Source organism: Pleuronectes platessa, chromosome 18 (genome assembly GCF_947347685.1).
Source record: "Pleuronectes platessa chromosome 18, fPlePla1.1, whole genome shotgun sequence".
Taxonomy (NCBI): domain Eukaryota; kingdom Metazoa; phylum Chordata; class Actinopteri; order Pleuronectiformes; family Pleuronectidae; genus Pleuronectes; species Pleuronectes platessa.
In genome coordinates, this window is record NC_070643.1 from 5,798,287 (window position 1) to 5,812,772 (window position 14,486).

Sequence of the window (14,486 nt, forward strand, 5' to 3'; positions counted from 1 at the left end):
TATAGACTGCTTTGTAGACTGGTGTGTATCTGATGGGGACATGATGTCGACTCGCTGGCTAATATCTCTCTGTTTGAATGTAGAAAATGAATGAACCAGTTTGTTTACGTTAATTCCGATATCCTCATGTCATTACTACCAGCTTCAGACACAGTACTTGACAATAATTCAAATGCACATTGACGTTGATAAATGCAAGCGATCCTGCTATACACTTACTTTTCAATCGTATCTCCACTTCCTGTGACTGTTCTCAAAGTCTGAACTGTCCCACAAAGGGTTTTAAGACTGCAAATTAACTGAACCAGTGTTCATGTAATCTAAATCGAGACTGCCTCTTTTAGTCAAGACTACATTTTGATCCATTAGTCCGTGGTATGGTCCTAGAAACGTTTCACCCTTAATATTTTGGTTCATATTAAAGAACCAAGAGAGTCTGAAGGTCCAGACCAAAAAAGGAAGATGTGAATGTGCCCAATGACTGTGTTATGAAATCCTACAGGATGCATCACTGCTGCCCTGTATTATGATTTTTTGCTCCTGTAATGCATTTGAAAGTGTTCAACTCAGTACTGTAATGATACACCTTCTGTTTCTACACCTGCTGCACCCTCAGGGCTCGGGCTTCGACCATGCCTTCACCATTCATATTTATTTGCACCTAATTCCACCTCTTTATTTAATTACTAACAAAGTCATAGAGATTTTAATTTCATAATTTTGTCAGGATTATATAATTGATTTTGCCTTTGGAGTTTAAATAAGTAAATGTTGTGGAATCAAGATCACAGGGTTATCCTTTAATTTTTTCTAAACCTGGCAAACTAGCAGGTATCGAATTCCACACTCTGACCTGTACCTGTGAGCTGCGTTTACTTGCAGCCGGCTCCTGCAGTGCTGTCCCAGGACCAGCAGGGGAGCTGACTGTGTAATGAGCTGCTGCCTTCGTAAAACAGGAGCCAACCCATTACAACCGCTGCCAACATTTGCGTTGACATATTTAGTAAATCTGGCCCAAATTGTTCAGTCATTTGAACAGAAAACCAGACTCATACGCATACAGAGAGAGAAAAATTGGAAGGTCTCTATCAAGAAATAAAACCTAAAAAACATAGTAAACTTTAATGTGACAAGAGTGTGTTTTATTATAAAAACAGCACAAGGGACAAGAATTTATCACTCGTATTATTGTAGCAGACACAGGCACTCGTAAATGTGCTCTAACTCTAAATGACACCATTAACTCTGGAATTGCAACAGGACACCGTACACATCCATTTACCGAGCAAAAAAACACTGCCTTCCCTGTAGCTGCCTTACTGTAAATAATACGTGGTCCCCAGCTGCACCACAGTGTGTGCCCAACACATGCATATACATCCACACAAAAACACACACACATGGACGCAGATTACCTGGGAGGCCCCGGAACAGGTGTCCCTCTTCCACGGACGGCTGACTTGCCCCTCACCGCTGGCACCTTGGCATCCTCCGAGCCACCATTCAGGTACGTGAGCTCCTGCAGCTGGGCCTGTCTGATCTCATCATTGTAATCCTGCACACAGAGAGGCAACATGTTCACACACACACACACACACTAACACTAACACAGCAGTTACTCCATATTAAATTACGTACTTTATCTCCAAGTCTACAGCCCCGGGAGTATCTAATTAATGTACTTTACAGTACTGCCGTGACCGCTGTTCCTGAGGCAGCTAAACATTTCAGATCTCCCGCTGATAAATCTTCAAGATCCGATTTGCCTTTATCTTCTCACACAGTTGTTATTTTGCCCCCCACAAAATTTCAATACATAGATAATTAACATGGAATTAGGTTAAAACGATTGATATGATTGTCATCTGTCTATCGATAAATATGTTTTACGGCAACGGTGAGAAGAGGTAACATGGAGTGGGGGGGTCGGCGGGGAATAGATAATTAATGATGAGATGTAAGTCGTCATAGCTCTGAGCATTGGAGAGATCATCCATAATGAATGGAGGAAGAGTAAATAAGCTCCATGCTGCCTGTCGCTGCCAACCAGGGTTTGGCCGATACAGGACAAAATCCCCTCCTGTGCTCTTTTTATTTTGTGTTAAATCCACGGTTTTTAACCCAAATCACACACACACACACATCACACACACATGCATACTCAGATACACACACTGTCAGAATTCCAGTACAAGTTGCAGACAGAGAGTGAGTAAAAGAGCAGGCTGTCTCTTCTGTTTGTCTCTGGATTCACTGTGAACAGGCTGAGAATGGGTTGGCCTGGGCCAAAGAGCAGCAGCAAAGCAAAGAGTTTCAGGAGGAGGAAGACGGACAACCTAAAATTGCTGTGTGTGTGTGTGTGTGTGTGTGTGTGTGTGTGTGTGTGAGTGTGGAGAGACAAGGGAACGCACTGGTATGAGAAACTTCTTGATCTCCTCCAGAGCGTGACCCATCCTGGCGTAGGCCTCAGCCGGGGGGGCGAACACCTCGATGAGAACGTGCAGGTCTTCATTCAGGTGGTGATATTTGGCCTCGCCGCTCTGCCGTAGCTCCTCTTCCTGATGGAAGAAGTAAACAAAAAAGTTATACTTGTGAGTTAGCTGTCAGAGTCCATGATATTTATCTTTTTCTTTATTTCATGCAAAGGATTTACTGCAGAAAGCTTATCCATAATGGTAACATAATGAGGTTTGATGCTTCCGTGCAACGAAAAGACAAACTGAAAATGTTTGTGTGGGCTGTTGTAAACTCGTTTTCCTGCGCACAGGAAATCCCGACAATCTTTCCAGCTGCAGGCGTCAAATGTGACCGATTGCCTCTGTCCTCACACAGCTGCCTGTCTTCATAACAAATGTACAGATGAACAACGTGCTCTCGTGCACTTCATCATAATATCTGCTCTCTTTGTTGCACTGTTTCTCATATTTATAATGCAGCTACTCTGGAAAGACAAGATTATATTTCATGGCACAGGATATTTACACGTTTTAAAACTAGCGTTGGCTCGTTAAAGGAAAGTCAGGCATGTTTTATTAAGTTTATATTTTATTTCACTCTGTACATGGTGATTGTCTCAGAAGTTATTGGAGAGTATAGAATATAAAAAAAAAGGGAAGACATTTGCTGCATGGTCCATTATCTGTCATAGTGCATTGGGAAGTCATACCATTCATACATAATTAACTAGATAAGAGTTGTCAGTTTCATCAATAGGCCAGAAGGGCAATCATTATACCAGTGTACCACCACCAAGGCTCAACATGAAAACACATTTAAATTCACTAGATTCAGATTCTTATTTGGATCTGCACCAAATTGCTCACTCTCATAAAAATCATTAACAATGAATTATTTATAGGGGGAAAAGTTTTTTAACATCCTATCTCACAATGTTAAAGATAGTCATAAAAAAAAATCCTAATCCTGGATCTGCCCTCTGCATAAAATAAAAAGGGGTTCTTTCCTGACCCATAACAAATACGTCCACAAAGTGTCATGGTGACCCATTCATAATACCGCTATCTTACACTCTGTCAGGTTCTGTCATTTTAGTTTGTTGAGTCCAGTCTCTTTGTGTTTTCTGTTTCCTGTTTTATTTTGTAGTCTCTGTTCCTTGTGGGTTGTTTCTGTCTTCACTTCCTGTCTTGGTGATTGTCTTTCTAACTCATGTGTTGCACCTGTGGCCAATTACCCCTGCCTTCCCTGTGTATTTAAGCCTCTGTCCTTCCCCTTGTCCTCTGTCGGATTGTCTGTTTTGCTTCCTGGTTTTTGTGGTTCTTGTTCTTGTTCCTCGTGCCGTCTGGATAAGGATATTACATGATGCTCTCCTTATCTGCGTTCCTGCCCTGTCCTGATATCCTGTGGTGTAAGCTTCCTTGCGTTTTGTTAAGTTAAAGTCTCTTTTTGTATTAAATACACTTTTTGTTATATACAGTGCCTTGCATAAGTATTCACCCCCCTTGGACTTTTTCCCATTCTGTACTGTTACTAACTGGAATTCAAATAGACTTAAATAACTTTTTCCCGTTTGATCAACAAAACATGCATAGTACTTTGGAGGTGCAAAATAAATTTTATTGTGACACAAACAATAATGAGAACAAAAAAGTTGACATCTGTTGGGTGCATAAGTATTCACCCCCCTGTGTCAATACTTGGTAGAACCCCCTTTCGCTGCAATTACAGCTGCAAGTCTTTTGGGGTATGTCTCTACCAGCTTTGCACATCTAGAGATGGAAAGGTTTGTCCATTCTTCTTGGCAAAAAAGATGAAGCTCAGTCAGATTGGATGGAGACCGTCTGTGAACCGCAATCTTCAAGTCTTGCCATAGATTCTCTATTGGATTGAGGTCTGGGCTTTGACTGGGCCATTTTAAGACATTAACATTCTTTAATCCAAACCATTCCTTTGTAGCTCTGGCTGTATGTTTAGGGTCATTGTCCTGCTGGAAGATGAACCTCCGCCCCAGTCTCAAGTCTTTTGCAGACTGCATCAGATTTTCTTCAAGGATTTCCCTGTATTTGGCTCCATCCATCTTTCCCTCTATTCTGACCAGTTTCCCTGTACCTGCTGAAGAGAAGCATCCCCACAGCATGATGCTACCACCACCATGTTTCACTGTTGGGATGGTGTGCTCAGGGTGATGGGCAGTGTTGGGTTTTCGCCACACATAGTGTTTTGCATTGAGGCCAAAAAGTTCAATTTTGGTCTCATCTGACCAGAGCACCTTCTTCCACATGTTTGCTGTGTCTCCCACATGGCTTCTGGCAAACTCCAAACGGGATTTTTTATGGATCCCTTTCAACAATGGCTTTCTTCTTGCCACTCTTCCATAAAGGCCAGATTTGTGGAGTAGACGACTAATAGTTGTCCTGTGGACAGATTCTCCCACCTCAGCTGTGGATCTCTGCAACTCCTCCAGAGTAACCATGGGCCTCCTGGTTGCTTCTCTGATTAATTTTCTCCTTGTCCGACTCTTCAGTTTGGGTGGACGGCCTCCTCTTGGTAGGTTTGCGGTTGTGCCATATTCTTTCCATTTTCTTATGATGGATTTTATGGTGCTCAGAGAGATGTTCAAAGCTCTGGATATTTTTTTATAACCTAACCCTGCTTCATATTTCTCCACAACTTTATCCCTGACCTGTTTGGTGAGCTCCTTGGTCTTCATGATGCTGTTTGTTCAGTAATGATCTCCAACAAACTCTGAGTCCGTCACAGAACAGGTGTATTTATACTGAGATTAAATTGCAGACAGGTGGACCCTATTTACTAATTATGTGACTTGCAAATGTGACTTGTGAATGCAATTGGTCGCACCAGATCTTTCTGAGGGGTTTCACAGTAAAGGGGGTGAATACATATGCACTCAACACTTTTCAGATTTTTATTTGTAAATAATTGTGAAATCCATGTAATATTTCCCCCCACTTCCAAATGATGCACTATTTTGTGTTGGTCCATTACATAAACTCACAATGAAATAAATTTTAATCTGTGGTTATACCATGACAAAATGTAGAAAAGTCCAAAGGGGGTGAATACTTATGCAAGGCACTGTACCTCTGCTCCTGGGTCCATCTCCTTTCCACAAAACGTGACAGTACAATCCGACCAAACTATGGACCCAGCAGAGGTTAGTTTATTTTTTGAAAGACTTTATTATTTGGATTTGATGTTGGAGCTGGAGTGGGGACGTTCAAACCCTTTTGAGGGAACCCGCCTGGCTCTGGGAGGACCCCGCAGCCTCCAAAAAGGTTCTGGTGTGGGGGGTAGACGGTGGAGGGGGGCATCCACAGCAGGAGCCTCTCCCTTCAGCAGTCTAATCAGAGGCACCAGCCACCTCCAGCCCTGACTGGGCCCAAGCCACCTCCAGCCCTGACTGGGCCCAAGCCACCTCCAGCCCTGACTGGGCCCAAGCCACCTCCAGCCCTGACTGGGCCCAAGCCACCTCAAGCCCTGACTGGGTCGCAGTCAGCTTTTGTCTCACACCGGAGGGCCCCGGCAGACGCCACTCTGGTTCCGACGTCTGAGGTCTTCACGGTGTCAGATCCAGTCCCTTCTCCAGTGCTTGCTCCGCGCCGGAGGGTCCTGGCTGGCGTCGCTCAGGTTCCAGCGTTGGCAGTCCTCACAGCGCCTATTCTGGTCCCGGTTCCGGCTGCGACTCCGGTTCCTGCCCCACGTGCAGGGCTGAGGCCGGAGCCCTTGTCCTCTGTCCCTGATCGGTCTCAGGGCCGCTCGTCTGAGGAGCTCCCGGGCTTCGCCCCTGACCGGCCTCCGGGCCGCCCTCCCGAGCCTCTGAACTCTGCCCATTTGCTTTGCCACCGATAAGATAAGATACATTTATTGATCCCAAACACATGCACAATCAAACGACATGCAGAGTACAGAAATTTGTCTTCTGCTTTTGTCCCATCTGGTGAACATCACAGGGCACACAGCGCCCATGGAGCAGATGTTGGGGGAGTAAGGTGCCTTACTCAGGGGCACTTAGACAGTGGGGGTAGGGAGAGTGCTCTTTGGAATTTGGAACAGATCCGGGTGTTGTCCTGGCAGGTATGTTGTATTGTCACCGCGAGGAATCGAACCAGCGACCTTCCAGTCCGATGTCCGTAACTTTCTGCCCATAGTCCAATTATTCTGTCACTAGTCCTCACCTATATTATTGGCTAGTAGCTGCTGCGGTTAACTTTATTATAGAGATCTTCACATGCCAATCAACCGGTATTTGGGCCTTTCTAGGCAAATATTATTGGATCAGTTTCACCCAAAATAGAGCGTTTCATATTTTTTGGGCAATGTTCAGCTAGTTTTTAGGGATGTTCACCATCTTTAGTGTGTTAGTGTGCAAACATTAGCACACTTTTATTTTAGCTATAAGGCTAATAGGAATCCCCTCGGCTCTATATATAAATAAATGAACACATTGAGGTTTTGAGTACAATTCATTGTGAGGAGAATAAGTGTCTTTACCAAATTTCATGACTATACATTTAATCGTATTCAATGTATTTTAAATATCACAAAAGTTGGCCGCATGACAAATTGATTATCAGACTTCATCAAAATTGTGATGATTCATAATTCAAGGGTCATACATATTGCCACTCATGGCTACTGAGAAACTCATACCAGTGAGGGGGACTAACAGAACCCAGCAACCCAGTTATGATGCTAAAAATGTTAGTTTACTGTTTCACTTTTGTTCTGTCTGTTAAAAGTATCATAAAAAAACAGTCAGCTAGTTTGGTCAGACATTTCATCAAATCCAACAACATTGAACCAACAGTAACTCAATTAATCATTTATAGGGGACATATTATGAAAATTCCACTTTTGTAGTGCTTCTACACGTTAATTTGGGTATCTGGCATGTCTACCGTCCCAAACACTCTGGAAAAAAACAACTCCCGGAATTCGTTGAGGTTCCTCTATGTCAGAAACGATACGCTAGAGTGCGTCAAATGGGAATACGACCAGAATTGACATCACAGTCTGTCTATAAGGCATAACGTACAGATTTGCTCCAGGCAACCCCGAGCTGCACGAACCGGTGCTCGCTTTAAAATAAACTCATACCGGGGTCAAAAGTTGCAGCGGTGTTAGCCTCCAGAGCTGTGGGGGGGGGTGCTCGGTCTCGCTGGCTGCTGTCCTCGGGCTGCTGGCTCCACATCAGCGGCTCGCTTCTGGTGGACGTGTCGGTGTTTGCTCCGGGGACGTGCCGGTGAGGGGACCGTGTCTCTGCCGCTGCGGCTACTTAGATGCCTTACGGGTAGCAGCAGCGAGCTACGGCTAGCTTGTTTGTGTTTAAAGTTGCAGCACTTTCTGGAATGGTTGCTTGTGCACGTATTTACAGCAGTATTGCAGGGATATGTGGCACCCCACCCGGGAAGCAATGGACTGGGAGGTGGGGGGAGAGATCCCATTTCGGGTCCGGTGTGGAGGAACAATGCTCTCGGAGGCTAACCCGAGTCGTAGCTTCTGTGTGTGTGTCGCCCCGGTTGAAGCAGCAGGTATAAATAGAAAACAGCTGTTTGTGGGGTCAACTCAAAACAGATCAATCTGAGGAGGGCTGTTTTAGACAGGGTAAAAAGGGTGCTGTTTTAAATGATCCTTGTGGTATTTTGACCAAAAAATGTTACAGACATTTCATTAAGACCCCAAGGAACCATATCAACTTGCGGTAAAATGGGCATAATATGTCCCCTTTAAGAATATAACATATTTTCTGGAGTCGTGTTCCGACACCAATTCAAAATCCTGTGACCATCAGAGAAAGCATCAACTTAAGGACATTCACAGATTTGAGCTTTTAAGGGACCGCTGTGTTAGGTTCAGCTGCATCACGTCGTATATGAAATATACACTAATTATAATTATGTGTATAGTCACCTGACATTAAGGACTGTTGCACTTCTGAATCTGTAACTTCTTATATCTACAACAACAGCAGGTCCTCTTCCATGGAGTCCTCCATGTTGCACCACCATGTTTTTAGTGGCCCATAAAGGACAAAGCAAGCAGTAGATCAAGAGAGGGCCGTTCATGTTACATTACACTCTCTGGCTCCGCCACACACTTGGAAAGGGAGGGATGTTGAGTTAATTGCAATCTGCATCTTCACCTCTAGATGTTACTTAGTCCTACACACTGATCTTTTAAGCAGGTGCAGGTAGACCTGAATGGGAATTTGTTCCATTCAAACTGCTGAAAGTGGAGCAGATGTAACCTCTGCCTTCTGATGCACAGTTCATTTTGACAGAAACTGTAAAGTATACCATGTAAACAGTGAGGGGCCGATCAGGCCTGACAGAAGCAGGCCAGTATAATGATATTGATGGGAGGAAATAGGACAGAAAAAAAACATATGTCTCCCACCAAACTGCACAAAGGAAACAACAGGTTTAGCGTCCCAGTTTCTCCTTTTCCCAAAAAAAAGTCTTCTCCTGGGCCTTTCCAATGGCAGCAACTTCCTCTCCCCCCTTGCAACTCAGTGTCTCTGATGTCACCTAATTATAAATAACCTTCTTTTAGGAGTGCCTGTGGTATGTTAATGATATGTTAATTCACCCCATAAATCTGCGCTTTACGAGCAGAGGGCTCCTTTGCACATAGCACCAGCACTGACGGTGAAGAGCAGCGAGGGTAAGTAGGGTGTTGGAAAGAGACGACATCATGCAGATTCGTCTCGCTTCCTCCCTTTTATGTGTTTTTTAGTATATTTGCATGGAAAACTAGGAAAGGAAAAACCGTCATTATCTTGCCCTTTAACTCATGAGCTGAAAAAAACATACAGCCGAGTCTATTGTTAGCATCTGTCATTTGTCAGGACTTTCCAAAGTACTGCTCCATCTACACGATCCATCTAACTTGTTTAGGTGTCAGTGTTGTACGGAGTGGATATGTCATTGATATGAAAACGATCTGTACGTGTGTCCACATCGTTCCCATGTGATATCAGGTATATATTAAAGATAGGTATTAAAGCAGTTTTGTAACATGGCGGGCCCCTCGCCCAGCGCCGATAAGAAGCATTCATCATCCAGCTCAGTGCTACAGCAGCTAAGCAGCCCACAGCAGGAGATTACAGCTGTCTGTTTGTCATATCTATAGCCAGCATCTTCCTCCGGTTTACATGTTTGTTTTCACAGTAAATCTGCTTATGAAAAGCTGTTCACCCGGGAAAACAAAGGCCACGACGCTCTGGACGCAGGGGCTCCTGCAGACGGAGCTTATAGAGGTAACGGATGATGTCAGCTCTCAAAATATCCACATTCAAATGAAATATTTAAGGACAGACGCTGGAAAACTGAGCTAATTTTCTATTATTGTGTCTGAATGACAGTGCTCCTTAGCTCTATCAGTCCTGTTCATCTACACTTCTGAAAGTCAAAGTGTCTTCTAAATACAAAGACTAGATTTCCTCTTTAACAAGGTTATATGAATGGTTGTGTATCTGTCTTACAGAAGAATCCTCATCCGTAACAAAAACAGAGTGTCTCCCCTGCACCGAGTTAAAGATGATTTGATCTATTCTACCTCCTGATCCCTGAGATCTACTGACCAATCATTGCTCTTAACGTCACACACAAATATCCAGCATATTCAGTTGTTGTACCACTGTTTTATATTAGATTTGATTCATCTTTATAAAGGGTCTTCACAACTATTGGATGAATTGCCATGAATGTTGGTTAACTTAATCACAAGGTGAAGGGCTTTAATGATTTTGTTTATCCATGTCATCAGGTTTAACTTGTGATTTATCCAGTATTTATGACCAAACTGAGTCCTGCTAAACTTGGATAGTGAGCATGGGGGAAACAACATGGGGGAAACAACCTGCTACACTGCAGCATGCTAACATTGTCACAGTGAATATGTTGAACATGCTGAGCTCAGCATGTAGCTCAAAGCACCACTGTGCTCAGGTGCAGCCTCACAGAGCTGCTACCAGGGTCCACTCGCAGATATTTTTTAATCCATTGTTGAGCGAGTCTTAGGCTGGTTTCCCAGTTAAAATATTCATTCCACATGAATCAAAAATGTTGAATGTATCACTTCCTGTATGTCACATGATGTTTTTTTCCCCTGAGGACTATACAAGACTGCAAACAGAATGTGATTCAATCACTAAAGTGTATTGTACAAGAGTGACAAGAAAAATTGTCCATAAAAGACTTTCTCCATCATAGTGGCTGAGTTGGCCAAAGATAGAGGGACAGAGCAAAACATAAAGATCAACAAGTAGACAATGACAATATGAGAATGATAACGAAACATTAATGATAATAATTAGAGCCAAACCGATATATCGCATTGTCCAATAATATTGACCAATATGAGCCTATCACAGATGTATACAGATGTGTTCTGACACATGCAGTTCAGACCAGTCGTCACAGACACTGAAGGTATGACTCCGCTCGACCACAAGTAACACAAAGAAAATGGGGTTGATTGTTTTGTCCATCAGGAAAATTAAAACGGAGAGCACAAGTCCCAGGGAGCCGAATGGATGAGTTAATCAAGGCGCTAACGAGGAGGAGAGGGTGGGGGTGTGGAGCGCAGACTCCTTTACATCTTCCCGCTCTGACAGCAGCAGGACAACTGAGGTGCCATAACGGGGGGGCTGACTCCGACAGCTCTGTGCCTTTCAACCTCACCACACTAACATTCTCGTCAAGATCCAGGTCACTGCAGCAGCAAATATTTGAGCAATTATCTCGGCTCTTTGTAGCGTCTCCGCCAAACATAACAGCTTATAAAAGGAAGGTACTGAAGGCTGTACCGTTTCATCCTTGATCTGTTGTACTGTATGTTTTTGTCAATGCCAGGATAAAAACTGTACATCAGTCCTTTCCTGTCAGTCAGGTGCCCCCCAGAAGCAAAGTACAGTATGTGTATTTCAATATATGTAGGGACATGTTGTTTAAGGCGACAGAGCCTCACTCTGTGCTTCTGAAAAATAACAGCTTTGTTGTTGACTGGAAAAAAGCCTTTTGGTCAAAGTTGACCTGTCTTTTTGCTCTGCAGGGGCCCGGCGGTCCGACCTACACCATGAATGTTAATCGGCGAACAGTACAATGACACATGCTGCGCAGCTGCAGACAGAGAGTCAGCAACCAGCTGAAGATAAAGCAGCAGATTTGTAGCGAGGGTGTGTCCCTCTCTCCTCCTTTACTAGAGGAGGCAGCTCTGTGCAGGGACGGCTGTCACTCATAAATCCCGCAGTGGGCTTGTGCAGACAGGTGAGGGCTGCCGAGGTCAGCACATCTCTATTCGGATCTTTTATTATTTTTTCTCCAGGAGTCGACCATCAAAGAGTATTGATCACAGTAATCAAAAAGAATGTGCTGCGTGATGGAGAATATCATCGCTAACAACAAATCACCTCCGACGAACAAAGAGAGGGAGATGAGCTAAGTGAAGTCGATGTATTCCCAGTTAGGCAGTCCACTGTGCAATCAAGTCACTGTTAGAGCCTTTTATATCCTCTCTTTATGTGACAATATGATTATGGATGATGGAAGTCATTTAAGTGGATTTCCATTAAATGCTTTTTCATTGAATCCATTATTTCTTGGACCAAACCCACAACTACAGTATCTGCTGCACAAATCATGAAGCCTCTTTCAGACTCCATTGAAAACAATGCCTATTTCTAATTTCAATTTAAAATTACCTCAGTGTTTAATCATGTAATTTTAACAAAAAAATCTTTAGGCAGCCCTGACAAACGAAATTATCTCTTTTAATGGTTAATTAAATTGAAGCACTGCTTGAATATGTTTGGATTATGTTAATATAAATAAATAATCTTGAGTGAAATGTTATAATTATTATTAATAATTTGATTATAAATGATTAATATTCATTATTTTCAATCTTGTGGATTAATTAAGGTGAAATAAGATACTTAGCTAGAAACCCCATGGATAAATTTAGATCTTTTAAGTGGTTTTCTATCAGATTTGTTTTACAATACACTGTTCAGCTGATCGTACTCTGTTTTCTTCCTTTGAGAGAGAGAGAGAGAGCGATGGAGAGCAGGCTCTGAAAGATGTCAGCCGTCTTTGGCAAACCTCACCATCGTTCACATTTACATAAACCTCTGAAATTTGTTTTTTAAGATGAGGCTGTTCTTCAAATCAGTGCAGAGTCCATGTGACCCGAGAGCTGTCAGTCAAATATAGTCCGAGCTTCAGGAAGAGATCAGCTCCCATCTGATTTAATATGAGCCATGCATATAAACACTTTGTTCTAACTGTTTTTCTTTTCTTCCAGGCAGTGGTATAAAGTAGTAATATGTAATGTAATCGAAGCAAGTACTTTAGAACTCAATTAAAAGTTTTAAAGTCTCTGTTTAATTAACTGACTACATTTCAAACAAGCTGCAGTTGATCACACATTTCCACTATTAGACCGTTTCAGAAAATGTCCTTTAATTCAAACAGAGAGTGGATTAGGAAATGTATCTCCGTGGCGTTGAAAACACGAAAACCAGTTAGTTGACTGAGATAAAATGAATCAGCAACACTTAATTTGGATTTAAGCCAAAATAGAGAAAAATCACCTGTTCCAGTTTCTAAAAGGTGAATATTTTCCTTGGTTTCTTAATCTTTAATGACATTTCACTGGATATTTTGCATATTGTAAGTCAAAGAAACACAAGATAATTATCACATTGGCCTCTTTGAGCTTTTACAACTTTAATCATTTTATCCACAAATTTTTTTTTCATATAATTGATTGTGAAAATAATCAAACAGAGCCTCTTAACGTTTGTTAATTGATCTGTCGGCCCGTAAAAATACAACTAATTTGGAACACTGAGGGAAACAGAAACAAGAGGAGAAGAGTCGTCCTGTGTCAATGCATTTGGTTTGTCAGAAAGTTCCAATTTTAGTTGGATCGTACATAAAACTGTTTCTCTTTCTACACTTCAAAGCCATGTCCAGTCCACCTTGACTTCAAACCATGTGAAAGACTTAGAGCAGCAGACCGAGATAAAATGATGTGGGGGTAAAAGAGTGGAAGGAGCGGGGCGAGAAGGATTAAAGCAAGAAATAAAAAAAAAGGAAAAAGGGGGCTGGAGTGTTACCTTCTCTTTGTCTCTCATGGATCCTTTTCCGAGAATTGACATCTTCGTGAGGGTGTCCTCCTGTAGCCTCTTTAACGAGTTCCCGCGTGGCCCGAGGAGTTTGCCGACGAAGTTAAACTGCAACAGAGAGCGAGAGCGCCGATCATTCAGGATGTGTGCGTTTGAGATACAGAGCAAAGACATCTCATGTCAATCAGACACGAGTCAAACAGTGACTGAAGCTAATGAAAACGTATGAGCAGTTTTTTCTGACCCATGTTAGGACAGAATCAATGTGAAAGCATTTCTGAGTATCGTTTATCACAGGTTCACATGTGTCAGCCTTACATGGGTTAAAGTTAAATTCTGCATGATTGACATAAAGTATGAACACAATTAAGTCTTTGAAGATGAATTATGTTCCCTTCATAGATTTGATAGCTGTATAACAAGTAAAACACTTTCATAAGAAATTGCCTAAGGTTGCTGGTGTAAAGGATGATGTCATATGCAAAACAATATACTACATATTTTACCCTCAATACATACAAAGAATATGGCACTTTCTTTATAGCCTATAGCAGTGCTGGGACTCTTAAGCTTCACCAACAACCTCCACCAATACTAATATCTGAAAATCTGGATGCTGGTCTTAAAGCTTAAACAGGGAGACTTGACAAACTCACAGGATTCGCCTGCTTTTTGGCAGCTGGAAACAAAGAATGATTAAAGTGGAGTAGGAAGCTGGATTTTGAAAAGAGGGTGGGACACGTCCTCTCCATCCCCAGCTGTCAATTATGCCCTTGAGGAGCATAGAATAGAGAAGACTAGGGTCGATGAGGTAGATGTTTGTTCAAGATCCATATTTTGTGTCCACACTATATTATCCCAGGCAAACAAGACTAAC

General features: G+C 42.6%; 1 protein-coding gene across 1 annotated transcript in view; it reads right to left on the bottom strand.

Annotated features, from left to right (window-relative positions):
- khdrbs3 (KH domain containing, RNA binding, signal transduction associated 3) overlaps positions 1 to 14,486 on the bottom strand; it is a 107,872-nt gene that overhangs the window by 35,110 nt on the left and 58,276 nt on the right. The window contains exons 3-5 of the mRNA XM_053446999.1: positions 13,601 to 13,717; positions 2,412 to 2,558; positions 1,416 to 1,555 (exon numbers count right to left, since the gene is read on the bottom strand). Of these exons, the coding sequence (XP_053302974.1) occupies positions 1,416 to 1,555; positions 2,412 to 2,558; positions 13,601 to 13,717 (404 nt within the window). The remainder of the gene's footprint in view (positions 1 to 1,415; positions 1,556 to 2,411; positions 2,559 to 13,600; positions 13,718 to 14,486) is intronic.